Raw genomic sequence first — 22,588 nt, forward strand, 5'->3', positions numbered from 1 at the left:
GGGTGTTTGGATCCCCGAGCTAAACTTTAGCCCCTGTCACATCGAATGTTTGGACACTAATTAGGAGTATTAAACATAGGCTAATTACAAAACCAATTTCACAACCCCTAGGCTAAATCGCGAGACGAATCTATTAAGCCTAATTAGTCCATGATTTGACAATATGGTGCTACAGTAAACATTCGCTAATAATGGATTAATTAGGCTTAATAGATTCGTCTTGTGATTTAGCTTAGGGATTCTGCAATTAGTTTTATAATTAGCTCATGTTTAGTTCTCCTAATTAGCATCCGAATATCCGATGTGACACGGACTAAACTTTAGCTCCACGATCCAAACACCCCCTAAGAATTCCCAACAATACACAAGAGACACAAATAAACGAGAAGTAAGATTCCGTGTGGTAGAACATGCTCACTTAGGTTCGAGTTCTCGACTCGACACGGGTGCTCGTATTTTCCTAAATTTATTTCAAGATTTAACCGATGCTATTCTTTCAGTACACTCATATGTACTCATAGGGATAGGGTTACGCGTGTGTATTCATAAAGGTAAGTATGCATGCGCACATGTAAGCGTCTGCATTTGTATACTCCAACACCTGTAGCCATTGATCCCTCCTTCATCCGCAGAAGCACCAATTGGTTGCGCTCTCACTTTCTCCCTATAATCGTCACTTTCCTTGGGTATCAGCTCAAACCTTTTCTTGATGTACAAGAAGAAGAAAGAGCTCACGCTCTGTAATACTGAGATAGAGCGACACCAACAAACATAAGGCCTACGAGCGACACAATACTGGACCGCTACAGTTTGTGAATTTGTGGGTGAGTGAGAGTCTCCCGTGCACCGTATTTAAATCGAAAATATGAATTAGAACGACTAATATTCTGGATTTCTGAAGCCTATAGCCTATCATGTACCCGCCATTGTTTCCATGTTATCAAGAAGAAGAAAGAGTTCACGCTCCCTACTACTGAAACAGAGCGACACCGACAAACATAAGGGCTAAGAGCCTGAAACTCTAGGACACAGTACTCGACCATTATGGTTTGTGAATTTGTGGATGAGCTAGTGTCTCCCGTGCACTGCGTTTAAAGCGAAAATATGAACAAGAACTGCTAAATTTTGGATTTGTGAGGCCTATGACCGATCATATACCTACCATTTATTTCCATGTTAGATGGGCTGGTAATACTAAATTTTTCAAAATTTGATCAGAATTTAAAATTGAAGTGTGTTCGGGAAGGAGGCATGTGCCCCTGCCGCGTCCCCTTGCCTCCGATTTATGTTCATATGCAAAATTCAGGTGCTCGTCAACCCATCTATCTGGCCGGTGTGCTCGTGCCCACGGTTACTAGAGCATGACGCGCCTCAACGACGTGCCGTTCGCGCGGAACGAGTATGATCTCCTCGCATGAACGTGCCGTTCTCTCAGGGATGGCTAGTCGAGAAGGAAGAGAGTAAAGATGGAGGGAGGGAGAAGAGATTGAGATGAGACTGATAGGTGGAGCCTGATTTTGGAAGGGCAAAATTGTCTTTTTGAACCATACTTAACAGCCCACGGATGGAGATATTGACGGAATGGCATCGAAGGGATAAATCTTAATTTCAATGTCACTGAAGGGATTTCATAAATTTCTATGGCACTGAGTGAAGTTATATAAATTTTGATGGCACTGAGAGAATTTGCTCTTTGATATAAACTCAATAGCCTCTTACTTTAGAGACTTGGATTTTGTTTAGTTGTAGTTTTTCATTGTGTAGCGGATATTATTCATTGTAATTGTGACGGCAATCCTTTTACTGTGATCTAGGGTTCCTGTTCTTGTTCTTGACTGTGATGATTAGTTCTTTCGTGTTGAGAGCTTGAACTTCATATTCAGATTCGGTTCATATACATCTGCAATTTCAGATTGCGTCTTTCACTTTCTTATGTTCTTTGATTTGCTTGCAGGAAAGTCTTCGTGGGGACGTCAATCGAGTTGTGCTTGGTTGATAACCAGGAGTAGTGGTGTCACGGTTGCAAGGATTTGAATCGTGTCTAAGTAAAAACTCAGATCGTCAGCATCGAGTTCTCCACCAATCAAATTTACCGTATTTATCGGAAGTCAGGCCAGCGCTACATCATGGTCACTCGTCGGCAGCAATGTTCATCGATGCGGTTGTGGTGAACACGTTACTTGCTTGGTACTGATATTGGGCAAGCTTTTAATCAGGCCAGTGTACACTGCACTGTCGTTGCCTTTCTCCTGTCGATGAATTGTAACCGTCAGGTCCGTCTCAACCTACTGATGTTAACATGCTGCAGGTTGACACTCCAGTGGAGTTTGGAAGGGCAGTAATGTTATTTCTTCTGCATAGAATTGTTACGTGGTCGAATGCCAAGAACTGAATTTCAGATGAGCAGGCTCATATACTGTACCAAATCACACTGGGATCTAAGCAGGCTGCAGCTGCAGCGGTGCAGGGAAGAGATGAACCTTGACACACCGAGACATTGTTGGGGTTCTCTGGAGTCCGGACCAAAACTCCAAAAGTACCCAGCGTTTTCAGGCGAGGAGGAACGACGTTGCTACGCCTATTTTCAGCTCCCCACAGTGGAAGACGGCATGACTGTCTCCCCATATTGATCTTTCCTCCGAGCCTCTCCTTACCAAACAATATCCAAGAAAAAAATGGTCGGGGTCTGATCCAGGTCTTGTGGAAGAACAGCGTTGGTGTACGCGAGCAATATCCGCTTCGCTTAACGATCTGAAAGGGACCGTGAGGAATAATCGTCTCCAGTCTCCCTCAAGAAAGCGCTGCAAGGGCTCGTCCGCCTCCAGCGGTGGAAATAGTCGGTATCGCAGGGACCGGATCGTAAAACCTCGTCGAGATAATTTCTCGACCCCCGTGACCCCCCGATCACAAGCTCTGCGCGGAGGGGTCCAACGCTCCACGCCGTGCCCGGCCTTCTCGCGGTCACTGACAAGCGGCCCGACGGAGAGGTGGGCCCCTGGGTCAGCGACTGCGCTACCGCTCGGCGCCGGGGTCAAGCGCGCCGCGGGGGTGCAAAACCCTCCAAAAACGCAGGGACCAACCGTTGCGGATTAGTGTTTTCTCGCCTGGTCGTCTTCCTCCCCTTCCCTCCCCTTCTGTCCTTCACTTGCGTCGCGCGTCGCGACACGCCTCCCGTAACCCGCCCACCGCCCCGCGCCCGCCCGCATTCTCCCTCTCTCGCCATCTCCCTCCACTCCCGCTCCCTCTACTGTGGGCGGCGCCACCGCTCTCGCGGGCCGTCCCCGACGAGGTGAGGTTCCGTCCCGCTGCCTCTTGTTCATCGGAGTCACGCGCCCGACCGCCAACTCTTTTTCCCCTTGCGAATTGTGATGTGGGGCTTTTACTTTACACGGGGAAGTTTTACTGTTACGAGCAGGGGAGGAGGGAGAGGATGTGGTCGTCCAGCCAGGCGAGCACGAGGGGCGTCGTCGAGATGGGGAGGGTGGAGGCCGGGCCTTCCCATTTCCCCAAGAGGCCCGCGCCCCGTAATCCCACCAGGTATACACATCCATTTCTCCCCGACTTTTACCGTTGTATTGCCTGCGTTGGTGATACTATCAGTTTTGATGCGAATGGAAAAGGAGCAGATCTGCTCATGTTTCTCTCTTCTTCCGTGATGATGGTTAATCAACGACCGATAAACTCTGCATGCAGCAGTAGTTGTGGCTGCGCAGATTAGCTACGGTGTTTTCTTTACATGATCGTGTGGAGGTTTGGGCATAACAATTAACAACGGATACATGTACCTATATCTGTTGGATGGAAGTTTTACTAGCTCCTACAACTAGAACTCTCTGATATACTGTTCTCTGTATCTCACTTCTCTCTTTTCTGCAGAAGTGTGCCTATGAGATTCAATCGTCAATATTACACCTGACATAACTCCTGTGCCTAGCAGGGTCAATCTATCAAGGACACATGCAGTTAAACCTTGCTCAGCTGGCGACCGCGCAGGAATTTCAGTTAAATGTAACTTGGGGTGGTCTTCTCAACCATCGCCCGACTTGAAGCATCACTTTATAGTACATTCATCAGCATCAGAGGCGGTTCTTACTTCCCAATCTGATATGAGAAAACTTTTTGTTGGCAATGAAAAAATTGGTGTTCTCTTGCTGAATCTCGGGGGACCAGAGACTCTTGATGATGTGCAGCCTTTCTTGTTTAATCTTTTTGCAGACCCGGTAATTACCATACTGCAATGCAATACTAGCTTCTAAGTTTTTTTATTTACTATATTTTTTCCATAGTTTTACCCTGCAGGTTTAACAATTGTGGTGCACAAATAATTAGTGGCCAGTTACTTAAACATGCAGCAGGTTTAACATACCGCAGATGTGCAGAGAGTCCAGTTACATACTACTATTTTTCTGCAAAGCCCATGCTTAGTTGTGTTTGTTAATCAACATTGCAGCCTAACTTTCTAACATCATATCATGATTCCTTGAACTAGAAAGACAGAGTGGATGTATTACTACTGTATTTGAGTACATAATAGAGCAATTATTTTCTCTTACTGATTATATATCCCATGGCTCGTGATCACAGGACATTATCCGTCTTCCTAGGCTGTTTCGCTTTCTGCAGAAGCCACTAGCAAAATTCATATCGGTAGTTAGAGCACCAAAGAGTAAGGAGGGTTATGCATCCATAGGCGGCGGTTCCCCTCTCCGACAAATTACAGACGCACAGGTATGTTCTCATCTTTTGTTGTCTAATTTGCCAATTGCCATGACTGCCATGCACCGAGTCTCTTCCTTTGAACAATGCACTGAATCTCTTAGCAATGTGGATTTCTGATTACCTAGAGTCAGAGAAAGGATACAAGAGTGCCATGCAGAAACTAATTTTCAGATGATGAATTGACCCATCCATTAGTGTTACTGCAGATCTTGATGGGACTTTAAAAATTAGGAATAATACTACAATATAAATTCCCAACATGCGCCGTATATCTCATGCTGCTTCTCACTTGGTTGAGAAAAGATTTTCCGAATAATTGGGTTAATATTGCTATGACTATAGATTAGGCCTAAGAAATGTTTCAGTGATCTTATACTGTGTGTGGATACTAAATTCTCTTTTACTGTTTCACCTGTGCTTCATGGCCTCTGTGGTGATCTTATACCATGAGAAACAACATTTTGGATTTGACTGTGATTTTTATCTTTTACATTGGACAATGATAGGATTCAAATGTGAATGCATGCTGCTATATTACTTTTTTGAAATTAGTAGTTTACGGAATAATTGATGTTTTCCCACCATGACCTCTCATCTGGTGGATTTTGTGGATTGTGCAGGCTGAAGCACTGAGGGAAGCATTATGTGAAAAAGATGTTCCTGCCAAGGTGTATGTTGGAATGCGGTATTGGCATCCCTTCACTGAAGAAGCCATAGAACAAGTAGGGGCTTGACATATATCCAAAATACTTCTGATTTCTGTTGATTTTCCAGGGTTTTTATTATCTTAGAAATGAAACTATATCTGTAAATTTCCATTGGTCATAGTAATGTAAGACATAAAATCAAATGCATTAGATTGGGGTTCTTTCAGATTAGATCTTCATTCATGGATAACATTTTTCCCTTTTAGGGTTTGCAGAAGAATATAGATCTAGATTGCAGTTTTGGTACTTGTATGAAACGGTTCACATCATGAATGTTATTCTATTCTAGATATGAAACATTAGCTAAGCACTTAATCATGGTGTCGTATTCATGACACCATGCTATGTGAATAATATTCTAGACATCACTACAGAAATAGGTATTTTCTGGTGCTTCGTTGTTCATATATATCTATTGAAAAAAATATGTATTATCTTTGTGAACTCACTAATTTGTTCTCATTTGCATTCTAGATAAAACGGGATGGAATCACAAAACTTGTTGTGCTGCCTCTATACCCACAGTTCTCCATATCAACTAGTGGTTCAAGTCTCCGTTTATTGGAGAGCATATTCAGGTAATATTTGGAAATCCAAATACCTGTATTTCTGATGCTTCGAAAATTGACGCTTATGTGATTATGTTACTTTCAATTTCCATTAGAGAGGATGAGTATTTGGTGAATATGCAACATACGGTTATACCTTCATGGTATCAACGAGAAGGATATATCAAGGCTATGGCAACTTTGATTGAGAATGAACTGACAAAATTTTCAGAACCCCAAAAGGTATGAAGTAAGAACTACGGCTTGAAGCACTTGTGAATTATGATGTAGAAGGTTGTTAAACTTGGTGGACATTTAATTTATGTGCTACGCGTCATCATACATGGCTGACTCTTGTGTAGAAGAGTAGGCAATATGTTTGTATAACATATTTTTTTCCCCTTCAAACAAGCATGTTTCCATGTCCATCAAACTGCCAATGCTTACAAAAGGGTAGAAAGGTAGAAGGTTTGACTTCTTTAGACATCAAGCAAATTGTTTTTTCCATCAAAAATTTGTTTCCTCTGGGGAATGCTTCCTCAAACAATGCGGTAATGTTTGAGTGAAGATGGTTTCTAGTAACAAAAAGTACTGTCTAGGACTCTTCCATTTTTGCATATATTTTCCATCCAAGCCCAGGTGCACCTATTCTTTTTGATTGCTGAGTCATATGATTTTTTTAAAAAAAATCCTAATGATAAATCAACTTGCAGGTTATGATATTTTTCAGTGCCCATGGAGTTCCTCTGGCATATGTTGAAGAAGCTGGTGATCCTTATAAAGCAGAGATGGAAGAATGTATCGATCTCATCATGGAAGAACTTGAAAAAAGAGGAATAATGAATCCATGTATACTTGCTTATCAGGTCTGCTGCAGTTCTCTCAATCAACCAAATATGGTGGTTGCTCTTCTTTGACCAATCAATCTTCTGAATCTACAGAGCCGAGTAGGACCAGTGGAATGGCTGAAACCATACACTGATGAGACAATTATTGAGCTTGGGCAGAAAGGGGTAAAGAGCCTTCTAGCTGTTCCCATTAGGTATTAGTTCTCTTAATTGTCTTGAACTCTTGATAGAAGTGATGGTCTGTCCGTGTTAAACTTCTTGTAACCCTCACATCTGTCACCTTGCTGCTGACTGTAATTTTCTCCCATTAATTTTGATTCGATAATCCTAATATTTTCTTATGGTCTTCCCTGTTCAGTTTTGTCAGCGAACACATTGAAACTTTGGAAGAAATCGATGTGGAGTACAAGGAGTTGGCTTTAGAATCTGGCATCAAGAACTGGGGACGAGTTCCTGCATTAGGTTGTGAACCCACCTTCATTTCGGATCTTGCTGATGCTGTTATCGAAAGCCTGCCTTATGTTGGCGCAATGGCAGTTTCCAATCTTGAGGCTCGGCAGGTAACAACTAGCACATGGCAAGCAAAATCCTATATCTCTTTTGCATGGTTTGGTCAAAAGACTATTGCTAGTTCTTCACGCTTTGTGTATGGTGCCTAACTCAATAATGGTGACATTCAACTATTTATGCATTTAAATCAGCAATATGTTAGGATGATACCTCAGTTAAATGAAAGAGAATTGAGTTTTGTCCACCTCTCATAGCTATTGGCTAGATTGCATGTAACCCATACAAGTAGGTTTTTCTTTTGAAAGGAAAGAGAAAAGGTACATATTGCACATTTCCGTATAAAAAAAAGAGTGGGTACAGATTGCATATTTCCATGCATATGTAATGTTATACAGTCGTCCGACTAATCACAATTAGTTGCGATTAGTCGGGCTTATCGCTTTTGCAGCACCGATAAGGCCGAGCGATTAGGCAGGAGCGACTAGGAACCTGATCGTCCGATTACTCATCGCCTAATCATGATTAGTCATCCGATTAGCGATCAGTTTTGACAAGCGATCATTTTTTAAACCTGAGGTTTTGGCCTGGCTGCCGGTGGGTGGTGGGCTACTGGGCTGGCAAAAGGCCCATTAGGTTTTAGTATATAGATCGTGAATCCCCAACTTCAAGATGAGCTCCTCCTCCGATGGTATGTTTTACTGACAGATCTGCTCTCCTCTGCTCTGCAATGGCTGCTCTTCTCTTCTCTTGCTCTGTTCTCTTGCTCTTCTCTTCTCAGCAACAAATCAGCAAGTATGGATAGGAATATACAGTTCTGGACAGTGTGTGCATCAAATCGCACAATTAAGTCACCAACTGATCATCATTTGTGGTGTTGATGCTTCCTATATACTATGTACTATATAGTATACATATCATATCGGTCCTTGTATATATGGACGACTATATGGATGACTAGGTCCGGCTAGAACCGACTAATCGGTCCTGATCGACGACTAGTCACCTTATTGGTGCCATGGTTCGACTAGATGACTAGACGATCGTATAACATTGTGCATATATAAAAAAAGAGATACTGCAAAATCATGTCTTTGGACAGGATCATGATCCACCATGTTACAAGATTGTTGCTGTGCAACTTGCTTATCTCAAGGAAAGAATCCTGCTGTTCTTGTACGAATAATATCTAAGGCGTGAATAAAACGTTAGGACACTGAACAACACTGACCTATGTGGCATGTACCTAGTGGCCTTAAAATACTACTCCCTCCGTTCCAAAATGTAGGTCGTTTGGCTTTTATAGATACGTAGAATTTGTTATGTATGTAGACATAACATGATGCTTGGGTGCATAGCAAAATCTATGTATCTAGGAAAGCCAAAACGACCCACATTTTGGAACAGAGGGAGTATATTATGGAACGGAGGGAGTATATTAGTATAACAATAATCTCTCCTGAGGGAGGGAACATAAACTCCAAATCCAATGATATGCTTTGGTTTCTGAGGCTTTGGCATCATTTAGCTCACATCACATCTGTGCTATCGTAAACCCAACCTGCTAAATATTTTGAAGTGATGGACGGTTATTTTGGCATTTTGCAGTCACTTGTACCCCTTGGGAGCGTGGAGGAGCTGCTAGCAGCATACGACTCGAAGCGCGATGAGCTGCCCCCACCGGTGATCGTGTGGGAGTGGGGCTGGACGAAGAGCGCGGAGACCTGGAATGGCCGCGCCGCCATGCTGGCCGTGCTGGCTCTGCTGGTGCTGGAGGTGACGACCGGAGAAGGGTTCCTGCACCAGTGGGGAATACTGCCGCCGATCCGCTGAGCCTTGACGGTTCTGTCCCATCTCCATCTGGACGTTTTGATGCTGTATATGAATGCATTTGCTTTCGCTCGTGTCGGGAAAAAGGATAGGAACAAAATATGGTATATCATGTTGTACTGTACGGATTCGTCAAAAAAAAAGAAGTTATACCGTACCTACAGGGGACATGAAAATGACAAATATGGGACACTCAAACGAGCCTGGAGCACACTTCCGAACAGAACAATCATATATGGTTGTTATGTTAGCGAGCCAGCTTGGTATTTATTTTAGGGCTTCTTTGGGAATTCGGAACCGAGGGATCCCGTTATTTTCCACAGGCTGGAAGCTCACGCGGGCGGGCCGAATCACCTCGTTGTTTGGGAGCCCATCAGACGGGAGGTCTGACCGCATCCGCGAGTTTTCCCTGGGGCGAGCCGTCCTCACCTCAAGGGTCGTGGTGGTGCATCCCCCTCCGCGTCCAGGCGCATCGTCATCCAGGCGCTGCCGCATCCCTCCATGTCCCCGTCCCTGCCTAGGAGCTGCTACCGTGCTTGCCCCTCGTCGGCTTCTCTTCTTCCTGATCTCCGTCGCTAGCCTCGCGACCGCCACCACCTCTGTCTGAGCTTCTAAGATCTACTCTAGGTTAGCTCTAAGAGCCCGTCCAAGTTCCTCTCCTAGGTCTAACCTAGTCTGATTCATACGGTGATGAGACGGGCACGGGTAAGAGGTAGTCAAGGTGCTGTGGGAGATTATGGCGCCCATCTCCTAGATCTCCTGGATCTGCTGATTCTGAAGTTTTTTTTTGTTTGATGTCAGCTCAAGTTCTAGGCCATCCTCGTCGAGGTAAACTTCAGCTACGACGTCAACAAGCTCGACGACTGCTTACTGATCTGGTATGTGCTGAATGCTGAATGCTGTTTGTGAAAGAGTTGATGCAGGACCGTGTGATTTGATTGTTCATCATGAAGAGAGGGTTGTGCTGCTGTGATTTGATTGTTTACTCGGTCTTGCTGTTTAGGATTGTGTTTGTATTTTGATGTTGCACAAAGGAAAACAGTTGAGTGACATTCTTTAGTTGCCCAAATTGTGACATTCTTTAGCTGCCCAAAATATATCTTGATATCTAGATAGGTTTCTAAATAGTTTGAGTGAGAGCTAAAATAGAACACTGCATGCACTAAAATAGATAGGTTTCTAAGTAGTGCTCAAAGTAATTCTTGTTAATGATCTCTCAAGTCGAAAAGCATACACTAACAGAACAATTAATTTCTTTTAGCATGCACACAGTGACTAGTGAACTAGGTCTACCCCATTAATTAGTTTCAGAGAAATAAACTAAACACTCACACATTTTCATTCGTCGTTTGCTACAGTTCAGTAAACACATCCTATATATAATATATTATGCATGTTAAATTTATAAATCAGTACTATATATGAGTTATCAGAGTTAACAAGAAACAAGTACTTAGTTGACGGGAAGTCTCAAAGAAGTTGCAACGACATTATTAACATATATCGAAAAAGCTATTAAGACTTCCACTACTCCTTGAGTAAGTACTTGTTTTGGTCTACTTACTTTGAGTAGTGCTCAAAGCAAATCTTATTTTGGTCTATTTGAAAATTGTATTCCAGTTCAGAGAACTCCTTTTATGCTTGGCAGTTCATAGAACTCTTCTTTTTATGTATTGCAGTTCAAAGAACTCTTCTTTTATATTTGGCACATCAGTTATAATTCTTGTTTGGTGGAAAGACCGCTACGTAGTAATTCAGCCATAGATTGCTATGCTGGCTATGTTTTATGTTAGGTACTGCTGTCGAATGAATCAATCTTGTTATTTTGTTGATATGGCTTGAGATATTTTTTTCTAGACCATATGCATTTGAATAATATAGTTTACTTGCATTACCATATACATACATATAGATAATGGAATCTTGGGAGGATGAAGTTAGGAGATTCGTGTTAGAGGAGGAGGAAGAGGATGACGAGCTATTCCTAGTTATGGTGCCCACTCTTCAGCAGTGTTTATATGAGGAAAAAAGGCCGGAGCACACCTCAACTCTGCCTGGTGTTGAAAAGGTCATACAAATCTTGGAAGGCCACGAGAATTGGTGCAAAGTGGAGTTCAAGATGGAGCCTAGGATATTTAGAGTTATAGTAAATTATCTTAGAGTGGAGAACTTGTTACGTGACACTCATGGTGTTAGAGTTGAGGAGCAGCTGGGAATGTTTATGTTCATGCTCTCTCATAATGCAAGCACCGATAGGCTAAAAAAGGAATTCCAACATAGTGGTGAGACAATTCATAGGAAAATAATAGAGTTCTTCGATATAATTCCAGCATTGACTCATAGATTCTTGAAGCTCCCAAATGCGAACCTGAAGATTGCATCAGACCCTCGCTTTATGCCTTTCTTCCAAAACTACATTGGAGTCATTGATGGCACTCATGTTCCTATCATCATTGCACAAGAAGAGCTGCTCCCTACAGAAATAGGAAGGGAACCTTGTCACAGAACGTCATGTGTGTATGTGACTTTGATTTAAATTTCACTTTCATTTCATGTGGTTTTGGGAAGGATCTGCATGCGATGCAAGGGTCCTATGGTCTGCACGTGCGAAAGGTTTTCATGTGCCTGTGGGGAAGTTCTACCTTGTAGATGGTGGATACGCAAATATTTCCCTATTTATTGCTCCGTACCGAGGAGTTAGGTAGCTTAGGGAACAGATTAAACATGCAAAGGTGCAGTGGGCTCAAGCAGCTCGATCATATGATTTGGAGGATCACGGGTTTGTGCAGGTGCGATTATTATTTGCCTCGTCCACACGCAAACGCCTTCCGGGCCGTCGTGGCCTAGTCAATACCAAGTGGAGAAAGAAAATTTCGAAGGGTTCGGAAAAATCGGTTGGAGCCTCCGGATCAAAGGATCAGCTCCTAGGAATGACGTTTCTGCAGCGCATTAATAAGACCCTAAAGAAAAAAGGCCTCATTTTTAGGGCAAATTACCAGTAGACTTTTAGTGATGGACTAACTAGCTAAGATTACTAATAATAACCGATCGGCTGCCCATGCTGTTGGTTAAAGAAAGGTGAAGGGAGAGAGCTGGCACCTGCAGCACCGAACTAACCTCCTCGGTCTAGGCACGATCCCATGTTTTTTCCTTTCATTTCATGAGACGATATATATGGATGGATGTTTGGTAAACCCAACGAAGAGGGGGACGATGCGCAGCTGAGATCGCCAGCAAATTAACAGCGGCCTCAGCGTGCGCGTGTTCCACGCTGCGCGTGTCTGTACTTGCTAACGACACAGCTTGGTCAGCTGCAGCCAGACCCCGGCACGTGCTTTGTTGGTTCAAATTTCAATCCATCCGATAATATTACTCAATCCGTTCCAAATTGTAGCTTATTTTGATTTTTACAGATACATAATTTTTCTATGCACTTAGATATAGTGTATGAACATATAAAAGTTAAAACAACCTGCAATTTGAAACGGACGGAGTATATGGTTAAACATAAAACTCGTGTTTATATCTTCGTGGCCAATCGGGTACCTCTTCCTACCCCGCTAAAGTCGCCTCGCTAGGATCTCTTAAAATATAATGTTCTCTTACAAAAAATCCCTTGAAATCAAAACGCCGCTGTCAAGTGCTCCGTCATATTCAATTATTCCAGCTCACGGATGCATCCAGCCTCACATTCACATTGATTCACGTAGGACACGGCTCTGGGCCCGGCCATGCAAGCGACGGCCAATGAGTAGAGCCTTTCCGTTTCGGAGAAACATTTTACAATCCAGTCCTGCAGAATGCCTAGCGTTTCTAGCTCCCCTGCTACACTAGAATACAAACAAAACACCAATCCAACTACCCAAGCAAGCACGCAACACGTTAGTTACATGACTGTATACACACAGTACATAGTACCAAACAAAAAATTGTATATACGTGGACCAAAATGTGGGTTGCGTAAGGGCAATGATGAGTTTAAGAGATGGCTTTTCATCCTAGTATACTCGTATCATTCAGTCGCCGCTTCTCCTGTCACCACGTCATCAGCTTCTGCCCCTTGCATTTTCTGTTTTCTTCCGAAGCTTCCATTTTCTCTTCGCCTCCTGCTGGTGCTACATAAGCGCGGAGAGAGAGGGAGAGAGAGAGATCCCAACTGGACAAGTTCCAGCTTGGCCGGCTGGATCAGTTCAGTCACCAGCGGCAATCTACAAGCTAAGGTAAGCTCCTACCCTTCCAATTCGGAAGAGGTGGTATAGATGCTTCTTCCTTGTCGCAAGCAACCTGCTTTTGCAATTGCTTTAGTGTTTGCCATGATTATGTTGCTTGTCTGCTTCTGAATATGCAACTGATCAATCGAAAAATAAGATTATTTCCAGTCTTTTGTTATGCCTTTGATGAAATGATGAGGAGAGCTATCTTTTTTCCACTGTTTTGTGCCATGACCAAATCAGATCTGAGAATATGTTTTTTTTCCCCGACAAAATCGTGAGAATGGATTTAAATTTTACGTTGGACTCCCAATATACATAGTATGAACTTACTGCTGATCTCATCATCGCATTAAAGAAAAGAAATTGAAGGAGTGGTGAACCCCATGTTTAGTCTTGGTCTGGATCATCGGATGGTTAACCACAGCTTATGGGGGAGAAATAGGAAACCCAAGCTGGATTCCATGTGTCTACAGGCCATTGGTCAGTGTGTTCATCTCGCTTGGCCCCACTTCTTCTCTCGCAAAAGTTAGGGCCTGTTTGGTAGAGCTCCACGCAGCTCCAGATCCTCAAAAATAGCTCTGCTCTAGAATTTTTCAGCCAAACGGTTTTAGATCCAGCAACTCCACCACGGATCTGCTCCACGAAAACGGTGGATCTACCCCCAGATCCATGGATTTGGTGGAGCACCTCAGGGGGTGCTCCACGAAATCAAATCTGGTGGAGTTGGAGGAAATTACCCACCACTGCCACTCATTAGTGGAAAATGACCGGTTCGTTCTATTTCTTCACAGCTTCCTCTCGCGCTGCCATGGCCGCGCCCCGCTCGCCGCAGCCCCGCCGTGCCCCGCCCGCCGGACCGCCGCCCCGTACCCGCCGGAGCACCGCCCCGCCCGCCGGAGCGCCGTCTCGCTTCGCCGGCGGCCCGCGCGCCCCGCCCGCTCGAGCGCCGTCCTGGCCGCCGGTGAGGCCGCGCCCGCCCGCCGCCCCGCTCCGCCCGTCGGAGCACCGCCCGCCCGCCGAAGCCCCCCGCACCCGCCCGCCTGGCCACCGGCGGGGCCGCGCCTGCCAGCACGCCGCCTGCCGGAGCGCCGTCCCGCCCGCCGGAGCCCCGCCCCACACCCGGCCGCCGGTGAGGCCGCGCCCGCCCGCCGCCCCGCTCCGCCCGTCGGAGCACCGCCCCGCACCCGGCCGCCTGGCCGCCGGCGCGGCCGCGCCCGCCCGCGCGCGCGAGGTCACCTGGCCGCCGGCGTGGCCGCGCCCGCCAGCGCGCGCGAGGCCGCCGGCGAGGCCGTGCCCGCCAGCACCTCAACCATGCGTGCTGCAGCACCAGGAAGGAGATATTTTTTTATTCTGATGAATGGGCCCAAATTGCCAGTGAGACAAAGACAAGAATGGAGCTGTACCAAACGCTTTTTGAGATATTAGATCCACGGTGGAGCAGCTCTATGGCGGAGCTAGCTGGATCTATGGATTTGGAGCTATTTTTTCAGAGCTGGAGCTCTAACAAACAGGCCCTTAGAAAGGCCAATAATGCTGTGCGCACCAAACCCTTCTACCATAACCAGGTGACCCGTCCCTCCTGTGCTAGCAATCAATATTTACTTTGTATTACAGTTGGTTCTAATTTTGGCAATTCGTGAATGAGACGGATGTAGGATGTTTCCTTATCAAAGTGAAAGACACAAAACGAGCTCTGATTAGGAATTTTGTTCACTAGTTAGACATGTTGTATAGTAGTACAGTAGTCTTTCGGTGTGCAACTGGGCAGCCAACAGCCGCAAGCCAGCCAAGTAGCAGCAGCTGCATTCTCACGATTAATAAAAAACTTGACATAAGTGAAGAGAGCATTAGGGAAATAGAGAAAACTTCCTGGTTGTTACCTTACATTTTACACCTAAAAAGAATACTCCCACGGCGAGCTGTAATAAAAGCCTCTGCTCCAAAACTTTAACTACCATCTACACCGGTCTAAGTCGATGTTTGGTAGGCCTAGCGATAGCGATGTCTCTTGCGAGCTGGAGCAGGGAAGCAAAAAGCAACGTGCATCATGCAATGTACACGTTGCCAGGTCCCCTTCGGGTGGGGCCATCCTTCATATCCCACACCCACCCGTCCATTTCCTCTTGCTTGAATGCTTGATCTTCGAATCTACTGCTAGCTTGGAGCAAGTGAACGTTGTATTCCTGCTTTTATGAAATGTTAAATGAGATTAAGACTTGCCCTGTTTTGTCCGCTTTTCCAAGTTATTTTTTTTTGCGGTTTTAATAGCACAGCAGGAAAAAAGAACCCTCGAGTGCATTCATTACAGTGCCGATTTTCAGTTTCCCACACTATTCGCAGTAACGTGTTGACCCGACAATCTTCCTTTTCTTTTCTCCCAGCTGGAATAATTAATAACGCGATGCTAATCTTTCATTTTTTCAACTTTATCGTCTGAATTTCCTTTACTAGGCTCTCTGCTTGGACATTGCGCAAGCTTAGAGAAGACCAGGACGCCAAGGCAAGAACGAACGAGAGCATCTTCAGAGCAGAGGAGGCGGCGGCACCAATGGACGGCGGCTCCCCGCGGCCGCCCCGCCGTCCGGAGCGGGAGGGGAGCTACAACTACGACATCGAGAGCATGGACAGCTCCGGGGCCGGGGGCGTGCCACCGTGGCGGCCGCAGCACAACGGCTCCTCCGAGGCCCTGCTCCGCTACGACGACGGCGGCGCCGGCGACCGCGGGAGCACGCACGAGCCGCTGCTGCGGAAGCGCACCATGAACACCACCTCCCAGATCGCCATCGTCGGCGCCAACGTCTGCCCCATCGAGAGCTTGGATTACGAGTAGGCTCTCCTCTCCTTTTCCCCCTTGGGCTATTTCTCTTCGTTTACTTTTTTTTTTTGGTTTTTCTTCAGCCTTTCATGGGGAAAAGAATCTTTTTTTTTAATCTTCTCCTGTGTTCTTAGTTGTACTAATAACTAATCTAACTGGGTTAGAAAGCGAAAGTAGCAACTGCCTAGGAAACCAGGATTATTGTTCATCTTATTTTTCTTTATATGATGACTGAGCCATGTACACTTTAGAGAAGCAACCTCAGGGCTTTGGGGACATAAGATCGCAACTCTTGGTTCCTGAGTTTTCAATGCTTGCATCTTGCACTTTCATATCAATTACAGTTTTAGTACTTCTTGCTGTGTAGATATTTTTTTGTATGCCAATGATAAGTGCAAGGTGATATCAAGAAAAGAAACAATATATTTTGATGGAGTGAATTAGTTCCAGACAGGCCCCAAGTAATTCTCCTCTACATAGTACTATCGATTAGTCATTCCTTTACATACTGCTATCTTTTAAGGGAATGGTTGGATAGCGAAATTGATTGATTCAAAAGAAATGAAGAGATTTTATACCAGCTCTGCCCTGGGCTGCAAAATTATGTGCAAATGCTCGTTTCAGAAAAAGAAAAGGAGTTCTTTCACAAAAATTAATATGCCAGTCTACCTCTCCGTTTTTTTAATTAGAAGATGGGTAGATATACATTTGCTAGAAATGTCTCCAGATATTTTTTTTTCTGAAGAATTCATGCCCATATCCTTATGTTAATCCACGTACTGACCTCCTAGAGTTTTTTTTAACGATGATTGAATTGCAGAGATCATGCAACTGTGTACATATACCCAGTACCAACCTTGTGTGCTGTGTGCACTGTATGGACACTATAACCTGTTCGTTACACTCTTGAATAATTTCATTGTTTCAGAGTTGTGGAGAATGACCTTTTCAAGCAAGACTGGCGATCAAGAAAGAAGAAGCAGATATTTCAGTACATTGTTCTCAAGTGGAGCTTGGTGCTTCTTATTGGCTTGTTAACTGGAGTTGTTGGTTTCTTCAATAACCTTGCGGTTGAAAACATTGCTGGATTCAAATTGCTGCTCACGAGTGATCTTATGCTCAATGAGAGGTAAAGTTTTAGTCTGTTTCTTTTTTTATAAGGACAATTTGATTTTCCACTTTTTAGTATTCTGTATTACCTTGTCATATATTGCTTCGGGTCATCATGATCTGGTGTATGTCCACTTATTACACTGTTATTGTCATGATGCTTGGAAATTTTACCAAATTCATGAAAGCAATCATGAAGTTCCTTTTATTGCAACCTATAAAGATTTCAAGCAATAGAAATTCTTTTCTGACAACTGAGGAGCATAAAGTGTCACTAATATTAGTAATGCATGTTGTATTTGCTTAAGCATGCTGAGTACTTTGAAGTAATTAATAATAGCATTCTGCTTCCAGTGCAGATATATCAAAGCATTTTTTGTGTATGGAGGTTGCAATTTAGTCTTGGCGGCATCTGCAGCAGCAATCTGTGCTTATATTGCACCTGCTGCTGCTGGGTCCGGTATTCCTGAAGTTAAAGCATATCTTAATGGGGTTGATGCTTATTCTATATTGGCTCCTAGCACACTGTTTGTAAAGGTAACTTCTGACTAAGAACCATATGTGTAATTGATCTTTTTACCTTTTTACACTATGTGCATTTTTTTCGGATAGCTTCTGGAACAGGTTCATGAGATTAGTAAGCTCAACTAAGTTCTATTGTTCTTATCACATCGTGGTTTAAAACTTAGGGACTTCTCTTGAAAGCAAGTTAAATATGAAAAAAAAAACTTCATGCTTATTTACTTCCAAGTGGAAAGAGGAAAAATATTGCTGATGATTTTTAATTACAAAAGTCCACTGGTTGAGATAATGAAAAGTAGATTCACTTGTGAATCATAAATTACCAGAAATTGGTTGCCATTATTTATTCTTAAGATCTTCATGCTGATAATTAACCTATTACCTTCTAAAGAGTGTCTATTATGAAAATTATGTAGAAAATATTCTGTTAGAAAAACTTATATACTGGATATGATTGTTTGTACATATAAAATGTGGGAAAGCTTGATTGACTGAACAATATCATTCTACATTGAAAAGGGAAATAAATTCTACCAATACCAACATGGGTACTAGGTTGTTGTAGAAACTTCCAACTCTGGAATATTCTAACTCAATATTCTACTGCTTGCAGATATTTGGTTCAATACTTGGAGTTTCAGCTGGATTTGTACTAGGAAAGGAAGGCCCTATGGTACATACAGGAGCATGTATTGCCAACTTGCTTGGTCAGGGAGGATCACGCAAGTATCATCTTACCTGTAACTGGCTAAGATACTTTAAAAATGACAGGGATAGGAGAGACTTGATTACATGTGGATCTGCAGCTGGAGTAGCAGCTGCTTTCCGTGCACCTGTTGGCGGTGTTCTGTTTGCTCTTGAAGAAGTAGCATCGTGGTAGCACCTCTTTCTTAGAAAGTTAACATTTGTTCTTTAGAGCCATGTATTTTCTCTATTCGACACCTTGCATGTTTGGATTTGTACAATATCGTAGATGCAGTATCTAGGAGCTTTCGATATCTATCCTTTTTTACCTATTGTTATCTGGTGGTATGTTTTTGTTGTTAAACAATATTCATTAATTGGCCATGTGGTTACGATGGCTGGGCCAATTGATAAAATTGCAAAAATGGAAAGGAAAAGAAAATGGTATTAGTGCAGCTATCTACTATTAATTTGCATGTAATTGTTTCAGTTATACTTGTGATGAAAGATGGTAACTAGTGTTTCTATATGTCATTTTACAGGTGGCGAAGTGCTCTTTTGTGGAGAACGTTCTTTACAACCGCTGTTGTTGCTGTGGTATTGAGGGGACTGATTGAATTCTGTCGCAGTGGAAAATGTGGTCTGTTTGGGAAAGGTGGATTGATCATGTTTGATCTCAGTTCAACTGTTGCAACTTACAGTACTCCAGATCTAATTGCAATCATAGTCCTTGGCATAATTGGCGGCATTTTTGGAGGCCTCTTCAACTTTCTCTTGGACAAGATCCTGCGAGTTTACAGTATCATCAATGAGTAAGTAATCAACATATTTTCCTAACTCTCCAGTCTACTCAGCTTATTTAAGACGTGATAGCATCTGCATTATTTCATCTGCCTGCAGGAGAGGTGCTCCATTCAAGATCCTTCTCACCATAACAATATCAATAATCACATCAATGTGTTCCTTTGGTCTTCCTTGGCTTGCTGCATGCACTCCATGCCCTGCTGATGCTGTGGAGCAGTGTCCAACTGTTGGCCGTTCTGGCAATTACAAGAACTTCCAATGCCAACCAGGATATTACAATGATCTTGCATCACTCTTCTTCAACACAAACGATGATGCCATCCGCAATCTCTTCAGCAATGGCACCGAAAATGAGTTCCGAATGTCCAGTCTTTTCATCTTCTTCACTGCTATTTACTGCCTTGGACTTGTGACTTACGGGGTTGCAGTCCCCTCTGGCCTCTTTATCCCTGTTATTCTTGCTGGAGCCACATATGGCCGCATAGTGGGAACACTTCTTGGATCTATATCCGATCTTGATCCTGGCCTTTTTGCCCTCCTTGGTGCAGCATCTTTTCTCGGTGGAACAATGAGAATGACTGTGTCAGTTTGTGTAATCCTTCTAGAGCTCACCAATGATCTTCCCATGCTCCCTTTGGTCATGCTTGTTCTTCTCATATCCAAGACCATAGCAGATAACTTCAACAAGGGGGTTTATGATCAGATAGTGGTGATGAAAGGCTTGCCATACATGGAGGCTCATGCTGAACCATACATGAGACATTTGGTTGCTGGTGATGTGGTTTCTGGCCCACTAATCACCTTTTCAGGTGTTGAAAAGGTGGAGAAAATTGTTCATGCATTGAGGATAACGGGCCACAATGGGTTTCCCGTGGTTGATGAGCCGCCCATAACGGAAACCCCGGAACTGGTTGGGCTTGTGACTAGGTCCCATCTATTGGTTTTACTGAACAGCAAGAATTTCATGAAGGGGCAGGTGAAAACTAGTGGTAGCTTTGTTCTGCGAAGATTCGGTGCCTTTGACTTTGCAAAACCAGGGTCAGGAAAAGGTTTGAAAATTGAGGATCTGGATTTTACTGATGAGGAGATGGACATGTATGTGGATCTCCATCCGATTACAAACACCTCACCTTATACGGTGGTTGAGACAATGTCACTGGCGAAAGCCGCAATCCTTTTCCGGGAACTCGGGTTGAGGCACCTTTTGGTTGTGCCCAAGGCACCAGATGTAAGAGCTCACTTCTTAGTCAAACATGGAATGCATATACATGAAAATTAATAGCAACAACTTAGACACAATAATGGATGATTCAAGTGCTTAATCATTCTAGTTCGTTTATGTGCTTAGATTAACTGATTTAGTAATCTCCGTGCATGTTATGGATTCTAGGTGCTTATTACCTCATTAGTTACATGTCAGCTCAAAGAAATATAACTTCAGACTAACTGCAATTTCCCTTCTTTAGTTTGAAAACTTTTCAAGGTCTGACGATCAGTATTTCTCTTCTTGTCAAATGCAGAGGCCTCCCATAGTTGGAATCCTGACAAGGCATGATTTCATGCCTGAACACATTCACAGTCTGTTCCCGAATCTCAACCCTCACAAGTACCACTCAGCTTCAATGGCAGGCTGATCATGAGGCTTTTTGCTACTTCTCGTCTGTGTAAATTATTTGCGTGCTGGCTGTCAAAATTGGATGGACCTGCTAGCTCTGGTTCCTGCACAACTAGGACATGTGTAATGTTCGTGGGCCAAGTTTTTCTTTTCCTGAATGAAATGGACATAAGGGTGTGTCTGATTGCTGTTTACAACTCTACCTGGTGCCACCCTTGTTCCTTCTTTCGTGAACAAGGAGACTGATGTGGTTGTACCATCAAATCATCCAAGGTGTAAAATAAATTTGAGCAACCACTGGTTTGAGTGGTTAGACCTATAAATACCACCTCATTCGGCCATTTGAATGAACTAAGCACCCCATCCTCGCATCCAACCGCGGCACCCTCCTGGAGCTCGGCGTCGCGGCGCGGGCGGCGGTGCAGCTCCTCACCGGCTCCGCGCTGCTCGGTCCCGTCGACCGCCACCGCCACTCCACCGACCGCGAGCTCGTCGCCGCCGCGCGCATGGGCCTCGCCATGGCCATCGCGCTCGGGGAGGCCGCCGCGCACGTCCTGTTGGGCATGTACGGGCCCGTCGGCCCGATCGGCGGCGCGCTCATCGCCCTCCAGCTCTTCTCCGGCGGCGCCGTCGTCGCCTTCCTCGACGGGCTCTTGGGGACGGGCTACGGCCTGCGCAGGGCGTCCGCCTTCACTCTGTTCGCCGCCACCAACACCTGCGGGAAGGTCATCTGGAAGATCGTGGACGCCGGGCGGGGCCCGAGCGTGACGGATAGCCTGCTGGCCACGTTCCTCGTCCTGCTCCTCGCGGTGTTCCTCCACGGCTGCCACGTGCTGCTGCCGATGCACTCCAGGGACGCGCAAGAGCGGCGGGACACCTTGCCGGTGAAGCTCCTCTACACCTCCGTCGTACCCATCGTGCTGCACTCCGCCGCCGTCTCGGCCTTCTCCGTGGCGTCGCAGCTGCTCCACTACAGCCGGTACGGCGGCGGCATGGTTGCCCGCCTGATCGGCACCTGGGAGGAGGCCAGCTACTACGCCGCCGTCCCCGTCGGCGGCCTTGCCTACTACGTCACTCCGCCGGCGGGCCTGCGCCACGTCGTCGCCGACCCGCTCTACGCGCTCTCGTACGCCATGCTGCTGCTCACCTCGTGCGCGCTGCTGTCCCGGGCTTGGGCGAGCCGGCGCCTCGTTTTGGATTTCCCTGATGCGGCGATCCGCTCGCAAGTCAGCCGTTACGTCCCCACGGCCGCTGTTCTCGGTGGCCTCTGCGTCGGAGCTCTCACCATCCTTGGCGACGTCACCGGCGCCATCGGCTCTGGCACTGGAATCCTACTCACCGCCACCGTGTTCTAAAACCTCGTCGTTCAGAACGTTGGGTCTCGGAGGGACAATCAGGCATCGGAGCCTCTTCAATCGTATAGTTTTGTTTCTTAAATTTGTTCCGGTTTGCGAAACTTACAGATAGTTTGACCAGTATATTTATGAAATGCAGTACATTCTATGGGAGATCCCTAAATTTGAGCTCTAGTTTAAATATCCAAAGTCACTTTTCTATGCTCATGAACTACAGGTATGTGTTAACCACATATCACCCGTCCCATTTTGCATGATCTTGTCCAACATCTTTTTGTAAAAAAATTTCCAAACCTTAAGCCAAAATAGG

At 44.9% G+C, this 22,588-nt stretch overlaps 3 protein-coding genes and 1 pseudogene across 4 annotated transcripts; all 4 read left to right on the plus strand.

The window, feature by feature from the left end:
• Positions 1-3,127: 3,127 nt before the first annotated feature.
• Positions 3,128-9,316, plus strand: LOC117858081 (ferrochelatase-2, chloroplastic). The gene is made up of 11 exons (XM_034741074.2): positions 3,128-3,289; positions 3,416-3,537; positions 3,938-4,220; positions 4,585-4,728; positions 5,340-5,441; positions 5,901-6,004; positions 6,091-6,217; positions 6,688-6,840; positions 6,916-7,016; positions 7,181-7,382; positions 8,938-9,316. Exons 2-11 carry the CDS (start codon positions 3,431-3,433, stop codon positions 9,160-9,162), a joined length of 1,548 nt encoding a protein of 515 aa, XP_034596965.1. The 5' UTR covers positions 3,128-3,289; positions 3,416-3,430; the 3' UTR covers positions 9,163-9,316.
• Positions 9,317-9,455: 139 nt separating this feature from the next.
• On the plus strand, positions 9,456-12,507 carry LOC117858087 (uncharacterized; annotated as a pseudogene).
• A 700-nt stretch (positions 12,508-13,207) lies between these two features.
• On the plus strand, positions 13,208-21,264 carry LOC117858108 (chloride channel protein CLC-c). 2 transcript variants are annotated; one of them, XM_034741112.2, is made up of 8 exons: positions 13,208-13,379; positions 15,825-16,199; positions 17,117-17,317; positions 17,658-17,835; positions 18,434-18,696; positions 19,047-19,316; positions 19,405-20,536; positions 20,829-21,264. In XM_034741112.2, the coding sequence occupies exons 2-8, from the start codon at positions 15,922-15,924 to the stop codon at positions 20,940-20,942; spliced, it is 2,436 nt and encodes an 811-aa protein (XP_034597003.1). In that variant the 5' UTR covers positions 13,208-13,379; positions 15,825-15,921; the 3' UTR covers positions 20,943-21,264. The 2 variants fall into 2 exon arrangements, with proteins under 2 accessions (XP_034597003.1, XP_034597011.1); XM_034741120.2 differs by lacking the exon at positions 13,208-13,379 and adding an exon at positions 15,573-15,712.
• On the plus strand, positions 21,086-22,278 carry LOC117855369 (uncharacterized). Its single transcript, XM_034737710.1, has 2 exons — positions 21,086-21,097; positions 21,280-22,278. Exons 1-2 carry the CDS (start codon positions 21,086-21,088, stop codon positions 22,276-22,278), a joined length of 1,011 nt encoding a protein of 336 aa, XP_034593601.1.
• Positions 22,279-22,588: the final 310 nt, after the last annotated feature.

Source organism: Setaria viridis, chromosome 1 (assembly GCF_005286985.2).
Source record: "Setaria viridis chromosome 1, Setaria_viridis_v4.0, whole genome shotgun sequence".
Lineage (NCBI taxonomy): Eukaryota > Viridiplantae > Streptophyta > Magnoliopsida > Poales > Poaceae > Setaria > Setaria viridis.

Coding starts and splice junctions, on each gene's coding strand:
- LOC117858081 (XM_034741074.2), top strand. CDS start 3,431: ATGTGGTCGTCCAGCCAGGCGAGCACGAGGGGCGTCGTCGAGATGGGG. Junction 4,729..5,339: donor GACAAATTACAGACGCACAG/GTATGTTCTCAT, acceptor TGGATTGTGCAG/GCTGAAGCACTGAGGGAAGC. Junction 5,442..5,900: donor CTGAAGAAGCCATAGAACAA/GTAGGGGCTTGA, acceptor TTTGCATTCTAG/ATAAAACGGGATGGAATCAC.
- LOC117858108 (XM_034741112.2), top strand. CDS start 15,922: ATGGACGGCGGCTCCCCGCGGCCGCCCCGCCGTCCGGAGCGGGAGGGG. Junction 19,317..19,404: donor GTTTACAGTATCATCAATGA/GTAAGTAATCAA, acceptor ATCTGCCTGCAG/GAGAGGTGCTCCATTCAAGA. Junction 20,537..20,828: donor TTGTGCCCAAGGCACCAGAT/GTAAGAGCTCAC, acceptor TGTCAAATGCAG/AGGCCTCCCATAGTTGGAAT.